The sequence below is a fragment of the Carya illinoinensis genome, chromosome 2 (assembly GCF_018687715.1).
Source record: "Carya illinoinensis cultivar Pawnee chromosome 2, C.illinoinensisPawnee_v1, whole genome shotgun sequence".
NCBI lineage: Eukaryota > Viridiplantae > Streptophyta > Magnoliopsida > Fagales > Juglandaceae > Carya > Carya illinoinensis.
In genome coordinates, this window is record NC_056753.1 from 31,877,600 (window position 1) to 31,900,098 (window position 22,499).

The 22,499-nt window shown below is 37.7% G+C and overlaps 2 protein-coding genes across 8 annotated transcripts; both read left to right on the forward strand.

Moving 5' to 3' along the window:
* Nucleotides 1-953: 953 nt before the first annotated feature.
* On the forward strand, nt 954-7,001 carry LOC122300963 (3-epi-6-deoxocathasterone 23-monooxygenase CYP90D1-like). 4 transcript variants are annotated; one of them, XM_043111986.1, is made up of 8 exons: nt 958-1,359; nt 1,626-1,950; nt 2,486-2,635; nt 2,720-2,974; nt 4,069-4,158; nt 4,436-4,621; nt 4,879-5,003; nt 6,620-7,001. In XM_043111986.1, exons 1-8 carry the CDS (start codon nt 1,148-1,150, stop codon nt 6,723-6,725), a joined length of 1,449 nt encoding a protein of 482 aa, XP_042967920.1. In that variant the 5' UTR covers nt 958-1,147; the 3' UTR covers nt 6,726-7,001. The 4 variants fall into 4 exon arrangements, with proteins under 4 accessions (XP_042967922.1, XP_042967923.1, XP_042967920.1 ...); XM_043111987.1 differs by having other exon boundaries at nt 959-1,359; nt 6,626-7,001; XM_043111988.1 differs by lacking the exon at nt 4,436-4,621 and having other exon boundaries at nt 954-1,359.
* Nucleotides 7,002-8,536: 1,535 nt separating this feature from the next.
* LOC122300964 (protein FLX-like 3) lies at nt 8,537-22,360 on the forward strand. 4 transcript variants are annotated; one of them, XR_006240099.1, is made up of 6 exons: nt 8,537-8,687; nt 9,273-9,826; nt 9,931-10,076; nt 11,385-11,464; nt 11,581-11,749; nt 21,560-22,360. XR_006240099.1 is itself a non-coding variant. In XM_043111992.1 (6 exons), the coding sequence occupies exons 2-5, from the start codon at nt 9,294-9,296 to the stop codon at nt 11,662-11,664; spliced, it is 843 nt and encodes a 280-aa protein (XP_042967926.1). In that variant the 5' UTR covers nt 8,537-8,687; nt 9,273-9,293; the 3' UTR covers nt 11,665-11,671; nt 21,560-22,360. The 4 variants fall into 4 exon arrangements, 3 of the variants coding, with proteins under 3 accessions (XP_042967926.1, XP_042967924.1, XP_042967925.1); XM_043111992.1 differs by having other exon boundaries at nt 11,581-11,671; XM_043111990.1 differs by lacking the exon at nt 21,560-22,360 and having other exon boundaries at nt 11,581-11,914.
* Nucleotides 22,361-22,499: the final 139 nt, after the last annotated feature.

Sequence of the window (22,499 nt, forward strand, 5' to 3'; positions counted from 1 at the left end):
GGGCACCATTTTTGTGCTCATAGAAAAGTATAGCCAATTACTCTTCAGCTTTGATTAACAGTATTTTCCTGGCAAGGAGGTGGAGATACATGTGGCCTCTACCATATAAAATGAGAAAATGATGGGGAATGAATGTGACATGAGAGGTTGGCCTTCTCTGTATGTGTATGTGTGCAGACAGAGAGAGAGAGAGAGAGAGAGAGAGAGAGAGAGAGAGAGAGAGAGAGAGAGAGAGAGAAAAGGGACAAAAGTTGTGAGGCAGGGGGATGATGATGGAGGATTGTGGTCGGATTTATTGAATCTCACATGAATGCACGAGGCTGCCCAGCTGCCACTGGCAAAGCGGGGGGGACTCCACAAAAACAATCATGCACTTGTGGGGGCTTCTCACTCTTTGTATATTTATGTTCTGATCAAACTTATCATAATATCCTCGAAAGCATTTCTAAATCATTGCTCTCTGTACTCTTTAACCTCAGCATAAATGTACGCTACTGAAACTGAAACCCAACTGAACAAAATGGGTCATTTGGTCAAACCCAGATATGCTGTATTCACTATTTCATTTCTGGGTTACCGTATATATATGGTCTACTCAATTGGATTATTGGTCAAAATGACAAAAGTTAGCGTTATCTTAAACTGAAGTCTTACTTTTTGATCAGACTGCATGAATAAGTAGGAAAAGTTGTCCTGTCTCAGATAAAAGATCTTCTGGGTCTGGCTGCTAATCAATCCAATAAAACCCGGCTAAGCTTCAAACCCAAGTTTTATTATGATAAAAAAAAAAAGGTTCTTAAATACAGTTCTTACTGTTGATAAAAAACGAGAATATAAGAGAAAACCTCCAAACTTAGGTAAACCCAGCAACAAGACAAAGCCTGCTTATAGAAAACAACTCGCGGCAATTCTTCCAAATCTATGCCTGTCCCAATACAAATATTCCTTGTTCTACATTAGCTTGGCCCCAACCTCTCTCTCTCTCTCTCTCTCTCCCCGCACGCGTGCGCATGCACACTTATTATTTCATCACGAAAATGTTAGTCATGGCTGTAGTCACCATGATTAAGCATACTTAAGCCAAAGCTTAGAGAGAGAGAGAGAGAGAGAGAGAGAGAGAGAGAGCGTGCATGCTGGAAATTTATCCATGATGGACATGAGTATGTGGATTGTGTTAGGGACAGCAATTTTCTTGACCACCATGATTCTCTACAGGAAAAGGTTTAGACTCAGATCATTACAGAGAAGCACACTTCCTTTAGGCACTCTTGGATGGCCATTTATCGGGGAAACAATTGAGTTTGTATCTTGTGCTTACTCTGACCGCCCTGAGACATTCATGGATAAACGTTGCCGCATGTAAGTGGGATTAGCATAGCAGTACCCAGATCATTACTCTCTATTAATTGCACCGTCAAATCTTGTATTATTTCCTTATGATTATTTAGCTTTAAATTACATTCAAATCTACGCTTTAGTACAACCACCATAAATGTAATCAGGCACTGTTAATTCTTGTTTTCGTTTTGTTACTTCTTTGTGCCTTAACAACGCAAGAAAATACTTTTATTTTGCTGGTGATCATGATAAAGGCATGTGAGTAATAAATATTTGGGTTTGTGCAGATATGGCAAGGTGTTTAAGTCACATATATTTGGAAGTCCGACCATTGTTTCGACGGATGCAGAAGTAAGTAAATTTGTTCTTCAAAGTGATGCAAAGACTTTTGTGCCGTCTTACCCCAAATCTCTCACGGAGCTGATGGGGGAATCTTCCATTTTGCTCATCAATGGGAGCCTACAAAGGAAAATCCATGGACTTATTGGAGCCTTCTTCAAGTCCCCACATCTCAAGGCTCAAATTACCAAGGACATGCACAAGTATGTTCAGGAATCGATGGAAACTTGGGAAGATGACCATCCCATATACGTACAAGATGAAGCCAAAAACGTTAGCTCTCTCTCTCTCTCTCTCTCTCTCTCTCTCTCTCTCTCTCTCTCTCTCTCTCTCTCTCTCTCTCACAGCCAATCTATACGGATTAGGGAAGCTAGTTCCTGTCTTTTAAGTTGGATTAATCCAGCTATATTTTGCTTCTTCTAAGTCTGAGGTGAGAGTTCTAATTAGACACAAGACAAATTAAAAGATGCCATCTCTCTTAATTAGATCTATATTATGGCTTCTTTTACTGTGTTTAACATGTTTTATAAGAAAGAGCGAGCCTCATGAATAGGCATGCGATTGACCATCTCTCTCTCGCCAATGGAATCGGAATCACCCAGCTGTGAATGATTCCCTGGCTCCTAATTAAGTTTGAAGGTGATTTCGGTTTAAATTCAGAAACCCAGTTGTCCATGTGGGGTGGTTCATAACAAATCTGCATGAAAATTACTTGTCGGGAGAATTAGATTCATAATTATTACGTTGCCTAGCTAGTATTTTTGAAAAGTAACTAAGAATTGGTCGGCCGGACTTTCTGCCTCTCCAGATTGCGTTTCAAGTACTAGTCAAGGCATTGATTAGTTTGAATCCAGGTGAAGAAATGGAGCTTCTAAAGAAACAGTTCCAAGAATTCATCTCTGGACTCATGTCTTTACCCATAAACATTCCGGGAACTCAGCTATATCGATCACTAAAGGCAAGTAATTAATTAGTCTATAACTTGCCTATAATTTGTTTGCATGTATACTGATTTCTTAATTTCTCACATGATGAATTTTAGGCAAAGAAGAAAATGGCTAATTTGGTACAAAATATAATCCAAGCTAGAAGAAAAAATGGCGTCTCGGCGGCCAGCTGGGTTCCGAAAGACGTGTTGGATGTTTTACTCAATGATTCAAACGAGCAATTAACGGACGATCTACTAGCAGATAACATGATTGACATGATGATTCCAGGAGAAGATTCAGTGCCGGTTCTTATGACTCTTGCAGTGAAATACCTCTCGGATTGCCCCACTGCTCTGCAGCAATTAACGGTACGTACGTTTTCCTTCTGTTTAATGGATTTATAATGAAAATATGCTCTCAGAATTACTATCATTCGGCTTGATTTCAGCAATTTGCCTGCTTTTTTGCAAATTTGCGAGATCAATATCATGTGATTCATTGAATCGGATTCAATTTTCATTACTAGTACTAGTAGTACATGATCATGCAGTACTAGAGGTGTGTCATTTTCGATTGCTTTGTCATTTCTAGGAGTACTGCTAATTACTGCCTTTCGGATTGATTTTGTCAAGGGTGTAATAGTAGAAGAGGATTGGCTATATATATATATATATATATATATTATATTATATTATATTATATATATGAGCATTGTTATATATAAGCCTACCCACCATATATTTATTTTTTATTTTTTATTTTTTTCAAATTTTTTTTGAGTTTATTCTTCTCGAACTAATTAAATTTTTTTACTCATTATTTATATATCAAACATTTGATAAAAAAATATTAAAAAAATTTAAAAAAAATATGGTGTGTTGTGTGTAGACATATATTTAAAATTTTTCTATATATATGTAATTTTGTGACAGTGTAAGCCAAAAGTACTGTACATAACAGTTCATATTAATTACCATTATGCATATAATTCATTGCAAGACACATATTATTTGTGATGAGTTATTTATAATAAAAATGACTATTTATGATAATCAGAATAAATTCATTTTTGTCACAAATAACTAGTGATCATATATAAACAGTAAAGTTATTTTTCAAAAGTTTATCCCATTATTAGTTAATGGAAAAAAAATGTATATATATAGCTTTTTTCTGTAGGATGCGTGTAGAAATTTTCTTCAAAAAATTTCCAGTACTAATATTGCTATAAGTTTGTGTATCGACATTAATTGGTTGGGCCAATTATTGGGTTAGTGAGATGTCGTTTTGCATGTGTGACTGCTTATCGTGTGTGTGTATATATATGTCATGTACATGTATTAAAGAATAATATTGGCACAATGTATTAGTACTTATTATTATATTTAGTTAGTTCTTATGTTGTAATCTAAATAATTAGTGTTGATCATAAATATCTGATCATCATCGTCGTCGTCGTCAGGAGGAAAACTTGGAGCTGAAAAAACTCAAAGCTCAGCTTGGACAGCCTTTACGTTGGAGTGATTACTTATCATTGCCATTTACACAAACCGTGAGTACTACTTGCATATATCTTCTAAAAGAAGATTGGAAATGATATTTACCGTCATAAATACTATATAAGTGCCGTGTAATCATTTTAAAAAATAAATTAATAAAGAGTTTACATGAAAAAAATTAATTTTTTAATAATAAATTATACTCTTTTTTAAAATGATTACGGCGCTTGCACGTTTCATAACTGTATGTCGTATTAATCAAATAATAAATTAAGAAAATTAATTAATAAATGACGAAGTTGTCTTTCTATTAATCTTAATTATTTATAGGTGATTACGGAAACTTTAAGGATGGGAAACATTATAATTGGTGTGATGCGAAAGGCAATGAAAGACGTAGAGATAAAAGGGTATTTGATACCAAAAGGATGGTGTTTTTTCGCATATTTTAGATCGATTCATCTGGATGAAAATCACTACGACTGGCCTTACAAGTTCGATCCATGGAGATGGCAGGTAATTAATTGATTAAGAGACATTACAAGAAAAATACTTACTTTATTTATGGCCGAAGTGACCATTTGCAATGAAAATGAGTCAATTCTCGTAGAAATAACCATTTTCATCCCAAATACCTAACCATAATCTAAGTATTTTTCTTCTAGTGAGGACCCCAAAAAAGTTTTAATTGTTTTATGTATAGCATCCTTTGTTGTTTCTTTAATTTTTAGGTTTTTAAGTGATGGATTTAATTTGGGGGGCCGGACGTACAGGACAAAGACACGAGCACTACTTGTAATTTCACACCTTTTGGAGGTGGACAAAGGCTGTGTCCAGGCCTTGACTTGGCCAGGCTGGAAGCTTCCATCTTCCTGCACCACTTGGTCACTCAGTTCAGGTAATAATTAGAGAATTTCCCCCCAATTCAATCATTTTACAATAATATTAGAGGATGTTATATTATTAAAAATGAATTATTATATAAGTAATTTTGGACCGCTGCCAAAATTTTTATTTTTTATTTTTACTTTGTGATTAAGAAAATATTTTTAAATGATGTTGTAAATTTTTTTTAAATATTTAATAGTATTAAAAATACATATATATATAAAATAAAAAAAAAAAACTCATTTTTACATTGACGATAGCTCCGAACGAGCTAGGAGCTGTGGTTGTAGTGCCTCCTAAAGCAAAAATACCACCACTTACCCTTCAACGGGAGAAATGGGCGGAGGAAGTCCTTGACCTTTGTGTAGTGTTGTCGTGACAAAACCCTGCCTTTGTTTCTACAATTTCGCACATGATTAAAGACAAATCACGGCCAAAATAATAATAATAATAATAATAATAAATAAATAAATAAAAATAAAATTAGATTCGGCAGATTTTTCCAAGTGGGCCTGGACAAACTGCAAACCAAGTTAATTAATTTGTCTGCATCCACACATATATACATGATCTTTAATTTACTGCATGCATGGATAAGATCAAAATTACTAAAGCCTTGTCGATAGACCCCATCAGAGAGGCCATCATGCAGATGTTTAACATTTTCATGGCAGTACAGACGCGGCTCATGATGTCCCAATTGGATTTTCAGATAGTGACACATGCAGCACGAGATATTGACTTGACTTGGACTATATTTAATTTTGGAGTAATGCTACATACAGTCACTTTTGCGTATTCTCTGCGCACTTCACTGATATGATTAGTTGGATTAATTTTTTTTAATACACAACTAATCATATCACTGGAGTACACAAAGGAGTCTACAAAAATGACTACACATAAAATTTTTCTTAATTTTGGACCTCTTAGTTTATGCATTACCTCCTCTGCCTGATTTGGATTGAGAATATTTTATTATTATTTGTTATTTATTATTATTTAATATTTTATTATTATTTTTTTTATTAATATTCACAAAATATATAAAATCACTTTACTACCTAAACACAACTTAAATCTATTGAGATATCAAAGCTGAAACATTTGACCGGTTCTAAACAGTACGATACTCGAAGAACTTAGATTCTAGTATCTTAATTTCTATGATCATGTCTTCATCTTTTGTCATAAATTAAGTCGCCTGTAATCCTCGTAGCAGGCCAGCCAGCCCGTGTACATCTTTCGAAACTTTGCTATTTATAGTCCAATCAACATAGAATATTGTCCCGATCGATTAATCCAGCCGATCAAGATGTTTTGCTCAATTATTAGCTTGGAAAAACCGCATGATCTGTGCTGATCATCATGTGTCTGTTCTAGCTACTCCATTGACTTCCTTTGTTTTAAACAAACCAATAAATAATAATCCAATATTAATGTCTTCAATATTAATTCAGGGTTAGACCCAAAAACAAGAGTATGGAACTTCAAAATTAGGGTTTGCTAGCTAGGGTTGCATTGATATGTATATATACACATGATATATACCTCGTCATGCAGTACTGCGTACTATATTTTAAGAGTTTTGACTATATATTAATTTTTATCTTCTTGATCTCCAAGCTGCAGTTGGGAGGCTGAGGAAGATACAGTTGTTAACTTCCCCACTGTAAGAATGAAGAGGAGGATGCCAATATGGGTCAAAACCAAAAGTAGAGGTGACCCCTAATAATCAGCCAGCTGCTTAGGCCCCAGAGGAGATGTATATATATATATATATATATATACATATCTTCGAAATCTCAGTATAACGATGCAGCAAAGGCATCGTGGAAACTGACAGAAATGAAAGTGATATAAGGAGTTTGCACGTGTGGCATCACAAGCTGACATATATATATATATATATATATTCGTCCTCTTCCATGGTTATTTGCACGTACATATATATCGACATGAACAGATCAATCAATACAAACTTTTGTAGGACCCACCTAGTTATTCACGGATTCTTCTCTCTTTCAACCTTTTCTTCTTCTTCTTCGTCTTCTTGCTTGTAATTTGGTCAAGAAATTCCCTCTAATATATAGCTTGTCTGTAGAAATGGGAATCAAAGGGGATCGAAGAGCTACTTTTGGCTTTTCTTTTTGTTTTTCCTTTTTTCAAATTCGTTTAAACTGTTTACGACATTAATTAACTCATGTTTATACCGTGCAGCTTTTGAAAAGGTACTAACTGGAAAAAAAGAAAAAAGAAATACAGCTTGTACACAGTGTCTGTAGTCACAACGTAATTAATTAACTTAGACATTATTAATTCATGAAAGATCGGATGATTTTGGGTGTTTGGTTGTTAAGGTAATCTTAAATGATTTGAATTGATATGTAAATAGTAGTATTTTATAGATCATTATATTGAGATATATTTAAATATAAATAAATTGATATATATGTATTTAAATATATAAAATAGGTCGAGATGAGTTTAAATTTAAAAATATTAGATCTTTTTATAAAAAAATTAATAAATCTTATTAATGATTTATTTAAAAAGATTAAAATAATCTTGACATCTAAACATAGTCTTAAATCATAAATTTTATCACTCAACATACTTTATATGGGCCGAGTATTAGAAGACATGTGATGTGACCCACCAATTCCTGAACATTTAAAGATCTGAGAAAGAAGAGGCCTCAGCCCATCAAACATTTTATTAGTATCCACCAGCTCATGTTCGGCCTAAATATTCCCACAGGTTAAATCGTAAGACTCATGGAAATGTATCTCTTAACTCTGTAGTTAGATGTAAAAATCTTGAATTAATATATCATGACTCTCTCCAGTTTTTTGTGTGTCTAGATCCAATTTTTTTATATAAATTTTATATTTATTCACTTTTTTAAAAAAAATTTCACAATACTTAAGGCTACAAATATTATTTCTTTTTTAAATATATCACACCTCTATTGAATTTTGTTTGGGTTGTGTTTTTATTGATATTGGATCCGTTAAATATGAAATATTTACAGTAAGAATTTTTACTGAAGCTAATTAAAACTTGCCCTGAAAACCTGTATTTTCAAGTTTTCAACCTTATTAAAGCGACTTAATTGATTTTTACGATCCTATGGAAACTTCAACTAGGTGTATACTGTATAGTAGAGCTTTCTGCAGGCTCTTGGTGTCGTCGTCCCTATAGAAGCGACTCATATCGCCGTAAAAAATTGAAAACAATATTCACCTTTTAAATTTTTTTTAAAAAAAAATCTAGTTATAAATATAATTATACACTAATATATATACTAATTTAATATGATTGATCAAAAAATAAATTTTATTAAAAAAATATTATTTTAAAATTTAAATATAAATAAATTAATATTAATACATAAATTAATACGTAATTTTATTTATACATAACAAAATTCTTTTTTAAAAAATCATCCTCACAAAATCCCGACGAAAACACAGTTAAGCTGTAGCCAAACACCCCCAATCAGACAATCTAAACGACGCCGTATAAGAGATTCCATCGCCTGCATCAAATACAAGCAGTCCTCACCAATTGCAGGTTGATTGTTACCTTCAAAAGCCCCTCGAGCCGAGCTCTTGCACAGACCAAATTCAACAGGCGGCTCAAAGTCTCTCTCATCTCTCTCGTTTTTTGGCTTAGAACTTGCGTTTGAGAAGTAAGTTGTAACCTCCTTATGTGTAATCTGGAAGTTAATAACATATAGATAGGTTGAGTGAGTTAGGTTTGTATGAGTATTATTTTAGTGCTAAATTCTTTGTTTGGTTGCCGGAATATGGGGTAAACGAGATAAAAGGGAGTTGGAAATATCGTTCTCTAGCGCTTAAAAGCCACGCGAAACGTATCATTCTGAAACATTATCTGTTTCGAATTTAAAAATTTCTCAGTTAGCAAACGTTACCTGCAAGGATTTTCTGTTTTCCTGCGATCCGTGTCTTTCTTCACAAAGATGTTGGTTGCTATGGAATGGTTATGTAAATCTTGTGTCCGCGCGTGCACGCATGTTTATATGTAGTTGTGTATACCAGACTATGAGATTTTGGAGTGTTTTTGTGTGTATGAAATCTGATATTCACGTGTGCATGCGCGCACTTGTATTTTAGTTACTGGTATATGATTTAACTTCAATTGCGAGTTTTGCTGTAATGGTGCTTATAATTAATTGAACTCTCAGGAGGCCCATATATGGTGTAATAGCAGTATTATAAAAAAAATTTGATGGTTTCGTATTTACTGTTTTTAGTATTTCTTAGGGCAATTTGATATGGCTGGGAGAAACCGAGGTCCTCGTGAAGCCTTCAATGACAGGCATGGTTACGCACTTGAAGGGCCTTTCATTCGGGGACCTCCAATGCCTAGGCCTCCTCCTCCTCATCCTGCTTTGTTGGAGGAAGAGCTTGAAATGCAGCATGCTGAGATGCGGAGGCTCTTAGGCGATAATAGGATGCTGGTTGAAGACCGTATGGCTCTGCATCGAGAGCTTGGTGCTACTAAGGAGGAGCTTCATCGCATGAATATCATTGTTGCTGATGCCCGTGCAGAACAAGAAATCCGCTGTAGGGAGCTTAGGGAGAAAGGTCTGAAGCTAGAGGCTGATCTCCGAGCTGCTGAGCCTCTGAAAAATGAGGCTGCACAACTTCGCACAGAAGTTCAGAAGTTGAATAACCTTAGGCAGGACCTTGCAACGCAAGTTAAGGGCCTCACTCAAGACAGTGTAAGATTGCAAGCTGATAATCAACAGATTCCTCGTTTAAAGGCAGAGATTGATGGGATGCACCGGGAGCTTATGCATGTTAGGTCTGTGTTAACATTACATATGTAGCGTTCTTTTCCTATCTTTTGTATCATGAAAACACTTTTAGCTTAACATTTGTAGGCTAATTGAAGGATTTGTTCTGTAGAGCGGCACTTGATTATGAGAAGAAGGCAAACATTGAGCTGATGGAACAGAGACAGACAATGGAAAAGAACTTGGTTTCCATGGCTCGTGAAGTTGAGAGGCTACGTGCAGAATTTGCAAATGCTGACAGTAGGCCATGGGGTTCTGGTATTATTTGCTCGAGTCACTCCTCTCTAGAAGTTTTATTTTTCATTGGACATTGAACATTACTGAGATGTTGTATTACAGACTTTACTTTCTCTATGGAAATTCATGTCATCATAGCTGTGTTTTGCACCTACACGTATAAACTGGCTGTTCTGTTTACAAGAGTTATTTAATTTCACACGTAAATGTTATGTAGAGTAATAGTTAGCATTTTTTCATTCTCGTGGGAATCACAAAATTACTTATTACTGCCACAACTGAGAAGGAGAGAAAAAATGGCTCTAAAAAGCTCTCTAGCCTTTCCACTCTACCTTGACCAATGTATTGTTTTTTTTTTTTTTTTTTTTTTCAATCACCTTGGCCCTTTGAACTTTCCTTGGGTTTTCATTTTTTTGGTTGCACCAGAAAAACCATCACAGTGTGGTGCTAATTGGAATACATGAATATGTTTTGATTTGAATTTTCATTCTCATCCCATAGTTTTAGCACAATGTATGCATAAATGTATGAAGCCATTCCACATTCGTTTTGAACAGACTTTGAAGTGTTAGGCATCCCTTGTGATTTTTAATAACATTCAATATTGATGCTTAAATAAATAAAAAAGTGTTAGAATTTTTTTTTTTTTATAAGTAAAAAAGTGTTAAAATATTGAGACATCTTTGATGAGGAAAGCGAGGATGGGGCTTACATGTTACAGATTGCCGTGTATATGTTCTGCATTTGTTTTCTATCATGGATGGTGAGGAAAATTACTGGTTATTCCTGCCATTGAGCTTCCTTAGCATGCCAAGATTCATGTTATGCCTTTGGAAACGTGAGATTCCTTTTAAAATGACCTATCAGTGGTTGGCATGGTCTTCCCTGTCTGTCATGCACATACACAGAGAAAGAGACTAATGATCCCCTATCTTTCATATTTTGGAAAATAAGTCCTTGAAGATCTAAGACAATTAACTGCTAGGAAAACTGTTTTATAGCCCTTGCAATTGGTATCATGATCAATTTTGTGTTTGTAGTCAATCTATGTTTGCTTGTTAGCATTTAAAGAATTTGGTCCTACTGCTAGTTTGGAGTGGTGGTTGGGACATTGTAGTTTATGATCTTTAAATTGAGACCAAACAGTCTTTTAATTGTTTCGTTGCTTGTTCAGTGTTTGCAATCTCTTTCCTAGGTGTCATGCAATTGAACAACCTAGAAGAGCAAGCATATTATACTATCATTTCCTTGACTTTTTGGAGTTCCATGGTTGGGTTACAGTGTTACACATTTTCTTTTAATATTTCTAATGATATCTGGTCTCTGCAGGTGGACCATATGGGACAAAATTCAGCAGCTCAGATGGCATCTTTTCTGCACCTTATGGAGATGGCTATGGGGTTCACCTGGTATGTGTGCTCACATTAAGGAATTATCTTTATTGGTATTTTGAGGTCATTTAATTACCGTGTTAGTCTTAAGTTTCTATTTTTGGTTTCCATATCTCACTTTTTATGTATCTCAGGGCACTGCTGACAAAGGTCCTCGGTATGGTCTGGGTCCAGCTTCATTGGGCAGACCTGACAAGCCTCGCACGACTCGTCGTTGAGATCTTGGTGATTACTGCTCAATTGGAGAATTGGCTTACCTGTTTCTTTTGATGTCCATTATCCATATATAAATGGGCGAGAAGTGTTAGTTTTCATCTACATATATCAAAAGTAATTTATCTTAATACATTTTTAGGCATCCTAAACTGACGTATATAGGATTATAATGTTGCTTTGAAGCATAGTTGGAATATGTGGCTCTATCACTTACTAGATTTTATGTCATATTACCATTATTATTTTGTTCAAGTCTCTTTATCCTGGACACTTTATCTTGATTAAATTTGTCTCTCTCTGTTGGTTACTACAAGCTTAATATTCTGGAATGGTGTGGTAATATATCATGCCCATAAGATTTTCAAATTTCTGCAGTATTTGATATATATATCCCATCTTTCGCGGAGTTCTGGAGGTTGAAGTATTAATATGTTATAAGGAATCAACAGTGAAGATCCATGATACTGACTGATAGATAATGATCTGTTGCTACAGTTGAGGCTTGGTTTTCAAGTTCTAATATGAATTACATTGTTATCTAGCATGATGATTGTAAATTACTTTGGTATTGGTGTATTCTTGCCCTGTTGGAAGTCTGTTGCTTAAGGTATTAAGATAATGCTTCTGGACATTGGCAGAGAGTGCAATTATATTGTTATGCATGGCATTCTATTTGGGAAAAGAGAATCTGGAGTTTAAAGTCATTTACTCCATTGTAAGATTTTCAGTGCCTTGTACAATGACTTTTTCAGTCAATTGGGTTGTGCTTAAAGGATGGTAATAATAGATCTCTTTGCCAATTTTTTTTTTTTGATAAGTAATAAAAGCTTCATTAAGATAAAGATGGGCATAGCCCAGGTACACTGGAGGTATACATGAACATACACCTATTTAAGAACTAGAAACAGAAGCAAGAAAATCATGGCAGCTTAGGCCATTAAAATCTAAAGCAATGGCCCACAGAAAAAAAGTCTTCCATAAGAAACACCAAAACTCTTCCGAGGAACGTTCACGATCCTCGAAAAGTCTCTCGTTTCTTTCATTCCAAATACACCAACAAATACAAATAGGAGCCATCCTCCACAAAGATGCAATTTGCGGAGTCCCGGTGATTCCTCTCCAGCTTGCTAAAAGCTCTACCACCCGACATGGCATTACCCAAGCTATTCCCATTCTGTTAAAAAATAGGTTCCAAATCTCACTTGCAAACTTGCAATGTAGGAGTAAGTGGTCCACGGTCTCTCCATTGTTTCTACACAAACAGCACCAATCCACAATTATCAGGCCACGTCTTCTAAGATTGTCAGTGGTCAAAATCTTCCCTAACGCTGCTGTCCAAACAAAGAAGGCAGCCTTGGTGGGTGCTTTACTTCTCCATATATTCTTCCACGGAAACTTGGGTCTTTGTTGCATGGTATTGGCTTCGTAAAAAGAACGTACCGAGAATTTCCCCTTTCTATTCGGACTCCAAAACATCACATCTTCAGTTGTGGCAGCAAAGGGCACACTGTACAGTAGATTCATAAATTCCAGCAAGTCATTGACTTCCCAATCGTTTGCATCCCTGGTAAGGCTAATATTCCATTCCTGTGTGTCTTGATTGATCACCCTTAAATCAGCCACCACCGCTTCTTTTTCCCGTGCAATAGCGAAGATTGTGGGATAGGCATCTTTTAGGACCAGATCACCCACCCACCTATCCATCCAAAAACTGATCCTTCTACCATCTCCCAAACATAACCGGATATTACAAGAAAAGGAATCCCACCCCTTCCTTATATACTTCCAAAGCCCCACCCCATAAGTCCCCCTTCCCTCTCTTGAACACCAACCCCCACACTCACTACCATACTTTATATCAATCACTCCTTTCCATAATGCTTCCCTCTCAAAGTTATACCGCCACAACCATTTACCCAATAATGCCTTATTAAAAGCCCTTATGTCCCGAACCCCCAACCCACCATCTCTCAATGGAGTACATATCCTATCCCATCCCACCAAGTGATACTTAAACTCTTCTCCTATCCCCCCCCATAGGAAATCTCGCTGAAGTTTCTCCAATCTCTGCGCTATGCTAGCTGGGAGTGGGAATAAGGATAGGAAGTATGTAGGAAGGTTAGATAGAGTACTTTTGATCAAAGTTATTCGCCCCCCTTTTGATAAGTATACCTTTTTCCATCCAGCCAGTCTACGCTCAAATTTTTCCAGCACCCCCTCCCAAACCGACCTTGCTTTGAACGAAGCCCCCAATGGAAGGCCCAGATATTTCAAAGGCAAGGAAGAGACCACACAACCCAAGATATTGGCTAACCCCCTGATATTATTTACTTCCCCCACCGCCACCATCTCCGTTTTAGCAAGATTGATCTTCAACCCGGACACGGCTTCAAAGCAAAGCAAAATAGCCTTCAAAGACTCTATATGACCTGCCTCTGCCTCGCAAAATAATAAAGTATCATCTGCAAACAAAAGGTGAGAAATAATGATGGAGTCATGATTGCCCCCCACGTTAAAACCTGAGAAGAATCCACCACCTACTGCCGCTGACACCATTCTACTTAATGCCTCCATCGTCAGAACAAATAAGAGGGGAGATAGAGGATCTCCTTGCCGCAGCCCCCGCGAGCTATTAAAGAAACCCACTGGGTCCCCATTAATCAAAACCGAGAATCGCACCGTTGATACACAGTGCCTTATCCACCGCCTCCATCTTGCCCCAAAACCACATCTGTCCAACAAATAAATCAAGAAATCCCAATTCACATGGTCGTACGCCTTCTCCATATCAAGTTTACACAAAATGCCTGGGCTTCCGGATCTTATTCTACTATCCAAACATTCATTTGCTATAAGAACCGAGTCTAGGATTTGCCTCCCCTTCACAAAGGCGTTTTGAGATTTAGAAATGATCTTTTCCATAACCGTGCTCATTCTATTGGCAAGAACCTTTGAGAGTATTTTATACACACTGCCCACAAGACTTATTGGTCTGAAATCAGGGACCTCCATTGCCCCAGCCTTTTTAGGGACTAAAGCAATAAAAGTTGCGTTTAAGCTTTTTTCAAACTTGCCATGCGTATAAAATTCTTGAAAAACCAGCAATACTTCTTCTCTCACCACCTCCCAACAAGATTGAAAAAAAGCCATAGTAAAACCATCCGGCCTTGGTGCTTTATCCTTATTCATTTTCTTAATTACTTGATGTATCTCTTGCTCTTCAAACGGTCTCTCCAACCAATCTCTACTAGTTTGATCTATGGTCTCAAAAGCTAAACCATCTAGGGTCGGCCTCCAATCATGCGGTTCCGCTAGCAACTGTTGAAAATGACCCACCACATTTTCTTTTATAACCTCTTGATCGGAAAAATTTTCACCATTAATGTTCATAGACTCAATAGCATTGAATCTCCTATGCGCATTAGCCACCCGGTGAAAGAATTGTGTACACTTATCCCCCTCCTTTAGCCACAAAGTTCTTGACTTTTGTCGCCATGATATTTCCTCCATTAAAATCAATCTTTCTAATTCAGTAATAACTTGAACTTTACGATTATTCCCCTCCCCTACTCCCTCCAAGGTTTGTAGCTCTTGAAACAAAACCTTTTTCTGAGAGTTCACATCACCAAAAACCTGTTCATTCCATATCTTCAAATCCTTCTTCAAAGCTTTCAGCTTTTCCGCCAAAACCTTACTCGGATTGCCTTCGAAAGAATATGAACTCCACCATTGCCTAATCAAATCCACAAACCCCTCAACTTTTAGCCACATATTCTCAAACTTAAAAGGCCTTCTACCCCCTTGTATGCCACCACCATCTAACATTATGGGAAAATGATCTGAACATATTCTTGGGAATCTTTTCTAACTTAGGCCGGGGTATTGTGATTCCCACGAAGGGGAAAGAATAAATCTGTCCAACCTTGACCACGCATGGTTGTTGGACCAAGTAAATTCCCCCCCCCCCCCCCCCATCAACGGTATATCCATAAGTCCCATCTCGGAAATGAAGTCTGAAAAATCTGCCATGGCTTGATTTTGACCAGCCCCCCCTGATCTCTCACTAGAAAATCTAGTCACATTAAAATCTCCTCCGATACACCATGGCGCTTCCCACCACGAGCATAACCCAGCTAACTCCTCCCAAAGCAACCTCCTTTCGCTATCTATATTAGGGCCATAAACCCCAGCAAAAGCCCACACGAACCCATCATCTATATTTCTGAAGAGACATCCCACCGAGTGTTCTCCCACAAACTCTTCCCTGATCTCCACCACCCTCTTATCCCACATAACCAGGATCCCTCCAGAAGCCCCATTCAACGGTAAGAAATTCCAGCCTACATAAATGCAACTCGACAAACTTCTAATAATTCTTCTATCAATCTGCTTCAACTTTGTTTCCTGTAGACAAATTATATCCCTCATCCATTGTCTTAATAAAGCTCTAACACGGAGACGTTTGTTAAGCTCGTTAAGTCCCCTAACATTCCATCTTATAATTTTAGGCTTCATTTAACAGCTGATCCGACCCTCCCTTTATTTCTTCCACGGCTTGCACTCCCCTCCTTGCCATCATAGTTAATGGACCAGGTGAGTCTCCTTAACTCCCTCTCTCTTTTAGACCCAGCCCCATGCTGTCCTGCCTCAATGGCTATAATCAATGCTTTGAACTGTTCTTCATAACCCACACAAGAGATTCCCAAACAATTTTGAAGATCCTCTATCTTTTTCATCAACCATTCAGATGATCTAGTAGGAGATAATATGCTGATAGGAGTTGGATCTGCAACGTCTTCTTCCTCCCCCTCTAATTCACTATCACACGGGTCAAACAGGACCAGGTTTCCCTCCCCCTCTATTTTCTCCTGAACTGCCGAGGTCTCCTTAGTCACCAAATCTAAGGAATTCAAACCAGATACCTCATGTTCCTCCCCAAACTTGCATACTTCTCTCCAAGAACTGATATTAGCTTGCACTAAATCACTTGGCATAGAAATAACCATTCCCTCCATTTGCTGGTCAACCACGCTCAGAGGCAGAAAATCTCCCTCTATTATTTCCCCTGGTTCTAAACTCAAACTTGCTCCTATCACATCACAAGCCTCCATCGGCCCTTTCTGTATCTGTTCAGACCCCGAAATCGACGTCATCTGTGTTACTGGACATTCTGTAACTTGACCGAGAGAAGGCTCTCTCGCCGTCTCCTCCTCCAGCGACGGCATCGACTTCGGGCCACCACCTGAAGGCTCGCCTCCCTCCATCGACCCTGTCTGTCCGAGACCAGGTCCGAGACTCAGGCCCACTTGATGCGTATCGGGCCCCTTGCAGAGACCCACAGCCGATACAAGTTTTCGGCCACCAGCCACAATCCACTTCTTGCGTGGGCTTTTGGAAGGTCCCAGCCCGATGGGAACCATTTTCCCTTTGCCTTTCTGTAACCCATTAAACATATCCTCCTCACCCCTTATTTCCGATTCTTTTCCAATTTCCTCAGAGCCCACCTGCATGGGCCTTTCCTCCACCTGACCCAGACCCACATTCCCCCCCTCCTCAACGCTGCGTTTCAATAAAGCCAAAGACACTTGCAAAAATCCCACTTGCTTCTCCATATCAGCCAACGCCTGCACCACAGTTTCCATATTCAACCCCGACACCCCTCTGCCATCCCCTACGCAACAATGTCTCTTCACTAGAGAGGAAAACTCAACTGCTCCCTCTGCATATTTTGGCGCCCGAGACACGACTTCACTGTACGAAAGGGACTGGTTCCTCTGCAACGATGAAGAAATTTGCAATGGGAAACTACCCCTGTTTTGCCCTCCCAAACTAGAGAATGATGCTGTGAGTTCCTTCAGCAACTCCTCAAGGTTCCTCCACCCCACCCCTTTCCTTCCTTCTAGTATCATTATCACCCCATGACGTCTCCCTTGTCCAAACTCTGATAAGGAGAAGAAACTCCCATAAGAGTTACGCTTTCTCTGTAACACCAGAACTTGAGACCCACTTCTACGTGACTTTATAAACTCTGGTAGCCCCCGATATGCTACTCCTTCCTTAACCATTGCAGCCAACCACCCCAGTGATCCTTGCTCAAGAGAAATATGATTAACAGCTCTACAACTGCTCTCTGTACATCTCCACCACCTCTCACTAACCTTCTCAAACTCAAAGCATTTCTGATCAATAATGATGTTCCTAATCCACCCCATTTCAGCACCACTACTCCTAGATTAACACACAACTGGACTAAGAAACTAATCTAATCACCTCTGATACACCCTCCATCAAAGTGGATCATTGTAAACTCAAGTGTACGGAGAGAAAATAGAGAAGAGAGAGAAAATCTTCTCTCTTTGCCAATTGAAGAGAGTTATATGGCAACCCACAAATTGCAGCTGTATGGGAGATGATCACAATCTGTCTAGCATGGTTTGGGGAAAAGAATGATATAATTTTAAGGATTGTGCTTATCAAAACAAGAACTTTTGAGGACTGCAAGTAGACAGTGGCGGAGCCTTAAATTTTCTTTTGCAATACTTTATTCCTTCGGGCAGCTTATATAGATTTTAACAGGCTGAGTTTACACGATTCTCTCTCAATTTTAGTTAGGTGCTCATCTAGTATAACTTATGTGTACTTGGGCTGCTATCATCTTAGATTTGGTGATCAGGAGTTATTTCTCATGGGTATTTGTGAAATTCTGTTACTCGGGTGGAATTCTCAGCTTTGTTGCAGTATCTGAAGTTTGTTGCTTCAGTAGATTTTGTAGTTCTGCAGTGAGGTACACCAAGCACCTTTTTTTCCTTCTAAGCCCAAGCATCTCTTATTTGTTTAGATTAAAGGATGGATGAAAAGCAAATAGTTTCTTACGACAAAGCTCTAGACTTAAAAAGTTCCAAGCTCTAGTGATTTTTTAAAGCTAGCATTTGAACAAGGCGTGCTGGGTTTTGGCAGCTGAAGTGGTCATGCTGCTGTGTTTTGGCAGCTGAAGTGGTCATGCTTTTAAAAATTCATTGAATGTAATGATGAATTCTGTTTCTGTCTTATTCATTTATCTGTCATAGATGGGTCTTGTTTCGTTGTTATCATAAATTGAGTATACAAAATCATGGTTCACTTTTTATGGGGACAAGACCAAGGAAGCACTGTCACAAGCATTCATGGGAAGATGATGGTGGAGCATCAAGCATGCAGGATGGATTTCTGTGCGAGGAATTGATGTGAAACTACGATGACCGCCTGCCATTGATCAGTCTTTCTTGATAGTGTTGGCTTCTCAAAAGAATAGTTTGAGGGGTCCATCCTGGACAAAAACCAGAATATTTAGGCTTGCATGTAGACTCTTTAAGTCTTTAAACGGTCTGGACAGTCTAAGTCTTAGGCGAAGAGTTTTTAGAATCATAGTTCCGTATGTTTTAAATACTAAGAGGAGAGAGTCTTCAGTCGATTAAAAGAATAAAAAATTATATTTAAGGCTTACTTCTCTTCAAAGGATGTATCATCATGTTGTGTTACATATATCTAAAAAAGAGTGCATCAAAGGGCGGCTATCTCTGGTGTTTCTCCCGACAATATTGATGGCGGATTTACGTTTTACTCAATTCCGAAAACGAGTGAAGTTTAGCTTATGATACCTGATAATTTTGTTTGAAAGCGGGAATTTTTGCCCAAAATGGAGGGAGGAACTGGAGGCTGCATATTCCTAATTTGTGCTTGTTTGTTGGAAGGGGATTATAAGGTTTCTTTATTTTATCTGATTGAATAGTTTTTTGGATCTGGATGATAGTGGATGTGGGTGGCATAATGGAGATAAGAATATATTATAGACACAGGATTTAGAATTTCTTGGACAGCCTTCTTATGAGTGTTCTTCTATCATGGTTATGCACCCCTCTGCAAACAGGTTTGGAAATTTAAGAGTTATATGATTCAGCTTGCCTCATGTCATTACAAAGTTTCTCTTTCTTTAGTTGGGTCTTAACCCTGTAAACTCTTCGGCAGTCAAGATATCTGGCCACTTCCATGAGTAAGAAATTGCTCCAACCATTGAAAGGACCTTGGGATATCAGAAGAAATGATGGTGGCGATGCCATGTGAGAAGAGGCTGTGCTGATTTGAGCTTCATAGGCAAGTATTTTGCCCCTTTAACAGTTGCATGGGTCTGGATTTGTTTCTTTTCCTAACTAGACTTGTTATTGGTATGGAAGTACCGGTTGCGTGTCCCTATGGTGTCCTAAGGTTAGGGCCTCTGTGTTGCTTTCATATAGAACTATACTTTCAGTAGGCTCTCGGTTTTTGGTCATTGTTGTGGCCCTTTGTTTATCTTAACATTTTAGCCTTATAACTGCTATATACCCATTGACACATCAAATCTCACATTCAGTGGTATCAACTTTATAATAAACTTCACTAGGCTTTTCACTGGACGATCCTTATCTATGCTACTGATTCTGCTTTTTTTGGGGTTATTTGGTCGTTAGCTTCACCGGGGATCCGTAAAGATATTTTCATAGTTTGCTTTTGAATGTACTGCTGAACTTAAATGAGTTTATCAGGTTTTGATGAATTATTCACCTCTTAAATGTAATCAGAAGTAGTAGTATTGGAATAGCAGCTAAAATGTCAGTTCTTTGGAATTATTTAATATCTTGCTGGGTTGCATAAATTGTTGGATTTATATTTATATTTATTTATATATATATTATAGGAGTTGGGAGTTAGGAAAATAGTTTCTGCTTGAAGGAGAAATGTTCAGTATTTTCCGTGATAGACAGGCTGTTATGGTCTTGGCCTGTAAAGTGCACGTCCAGATTAGTATGCCAAAGTTGTAGATTATGAGGTTAAGATGGGAACTTTGGACCATTTTGATTGTTTAGGTCTCATTTTGCACATCGGTTCCCCCTTTTCATTTAGATCCAATAATTGTAGAGAGACAATTGTGTTGGAGTTTATTGAAACTGGTGGATGCATGTTGGATTTTTATAGTATCTGTGGCCAGTAGCAAAAGAATTTACAAATTTCTGTACCATATAATCTTCAAAATGATCTGAGGCTTGGCTGGCGATGCCTGATTAGTGTAGAGCAGAAAACCAGTTCTTTTCACAGGTGGCTCTTTATTGTTCCAATTTTATCTAATGCATGAGCCTAGTTGTCTCACGAATGAAATTATTTTTTGAGGAAATGAAGACCGTAATTTTTTCTTGATCGATTGAAGACCATAATTTTGATATGGTATGGTTCAAGTTCAGCACTTAGGCGTTAAATATTGGTAGTAGATGTGCTTTTTGAATATGCATGCCCACTCTATTGACTTGGATCGGTAGATTAATTACATACATCTAGCTTGTTATAATCTGATTGTTTGGTAACAGGTGGTGGGTTGGCTTTGTTGCTTCATGGGGATTTTCGTCCTATTGTAATCTGTGCAATATAGGTTTGAAGAGAGGTTTTATATGGTCACAATACATTTTTCACTATGGTGATCAAAGTAATTTGGTCAGATATGCCAGGATTAGCATTAAATTAGCAAAAGTTGGAATTTTTCTTCTGGAATTTGATGGTTTCTGAGGCTTTTTGCATGGTAGGAGTCTTATGATCTGCTGAGATGACTCGGTTAATTCAGGATATGTGAGCTGTAAATTTTACTGTGGATATGGAACCAAATGGTATTGTGTGCATGTCCGGTGCCATTAAGTTGGCTGCTTTACGTTCTACCCTTTAAAACATTATTGTAGAATTATGGTAATTTGATGCCTATATAAAGTTACATGCTTACTAGAAGTGCGTTTTTATTACTTATCAAAAAAAAAAGAAGTGCGTTTTTATAATTATGTAATTTGTTGATATTGCCAATTAGTGGATTTTCACTGATTTTATTAATATTGTGTGCTGCAGATAGATGGCTGGTACTTTTGCTTGGAAGGTAGAGGAAGGGAAAGGATGAGTCAGATAAACTTATGCGATGCTGGCTAAATGATCTTTTAGTGGATATTTAGCATCACAATTGGTGCTGAAAGCAATTTTCATACATGCTTGCCCCTTACTGCATGTTCTTTAAGGTACTCGAAGTGCTGTAGGCAAGCAGCAGATACATTCCAAACACATTACCGGAGCAATCAGTTCGCCGTTTCTGGAAATTGTTTTCCAGAGGCAGATACTCAGTTTGCTTGAAACCGCAAATCAGCTTCATTCATTCAGAGTAAAAACCAGCCAGGTACCCCACATTAACCCCCGTCTTCCACTTAATTTTTTAAAGAGCTGCTTTAAGGATGTTATGAGGAAGGAGGTGACGCTTTTGGTCCTTTGGGGAGGTTTTGATGGAGAGTCTGGGTGGGGAGAGAGGAGTGCCTTGTGATCGGTGTGGTGGGATCGGGCAAGGTAGTTATACGTCATGATTTGCTTCTGCTCTTTAGATATCCCGATCTTGAGCCAAGCGGAGCGGAGGGGTTGGGATGGTTTCGCTGCAAAAAAATAAAAAAGAAATAAAACAGGCTTTTGATGCTTAAGCGTAAAAGTTAAATATTTGTTAATAGGCTTCATTCAAAAATATTTTTAATTTTATATAATTACCGTTCATTTTAAATGGAGTTGTGGACTAGTTGTAGGTTTATCATTTTCCTTAAAAGTTGATACGGACTCAATTTTGATGTTTTATTTTTTATTATTTTTTATAAAATTTCGATGTTCTCTTTTAAACACACGCATGAACACAATTTTGTGGAGTATAGTTTTGGTTAATCTGGGTCGAAACATTGTAACATTGATTCCAACGACAGAACAAATTTTTCGAAGACGTTTGTTTTAAGTCCGGCTCCAACGGGTGAATGCGGGGGGG

Excerpts from the sequence above, each read along its gene's own strand:
- LOC122300964 (XM_043111992.1), top strand. The coding sequence starts at position 9,294 with ATGGCTGGGAGAAACCGAGGTCCTCGTGAAGCCTTCAATGACAGGCAT. Across the intron at positions 9,827-9,930 it reads CGGGAGCTTATGCATGTTAG|AGCGGCACTTGATTATGAGA; the intron begins GTCTGTGTTAAC and ends TTTGTTCTGTAG. Across the intron at positions 11,465-11,580 it reads ATGGCTATGGGGTTCACCTG|GGCACTGCTGACAAAGGTCC; the intron begins GTATGTGTGCTC and ends TATGTATCTCAG.
- LOC122300963 (XM_043111986.1), top strand. The coding sequence starts at position 1,148 with ATGATGGACATGAGTATGTGGATTGTGTTAGGGACAGCAATTTTCTTG. Across the intron at positions 1,360-1,625 it reads ATGGATAAACGTTGCCGCAT|ATATGGCAAGGTGTTTAAGT; the intron begins GTAAGTGGGATT and ends GGGTTTGTGCAG. Across the intron at positions 2,636-2,719 it reads AGCTATATCGATCACTAAAG|GCAAAGAAGAAAATGGCTAA; the intron begins GCAAGTAATTAA and ends GATGAATTTTAG.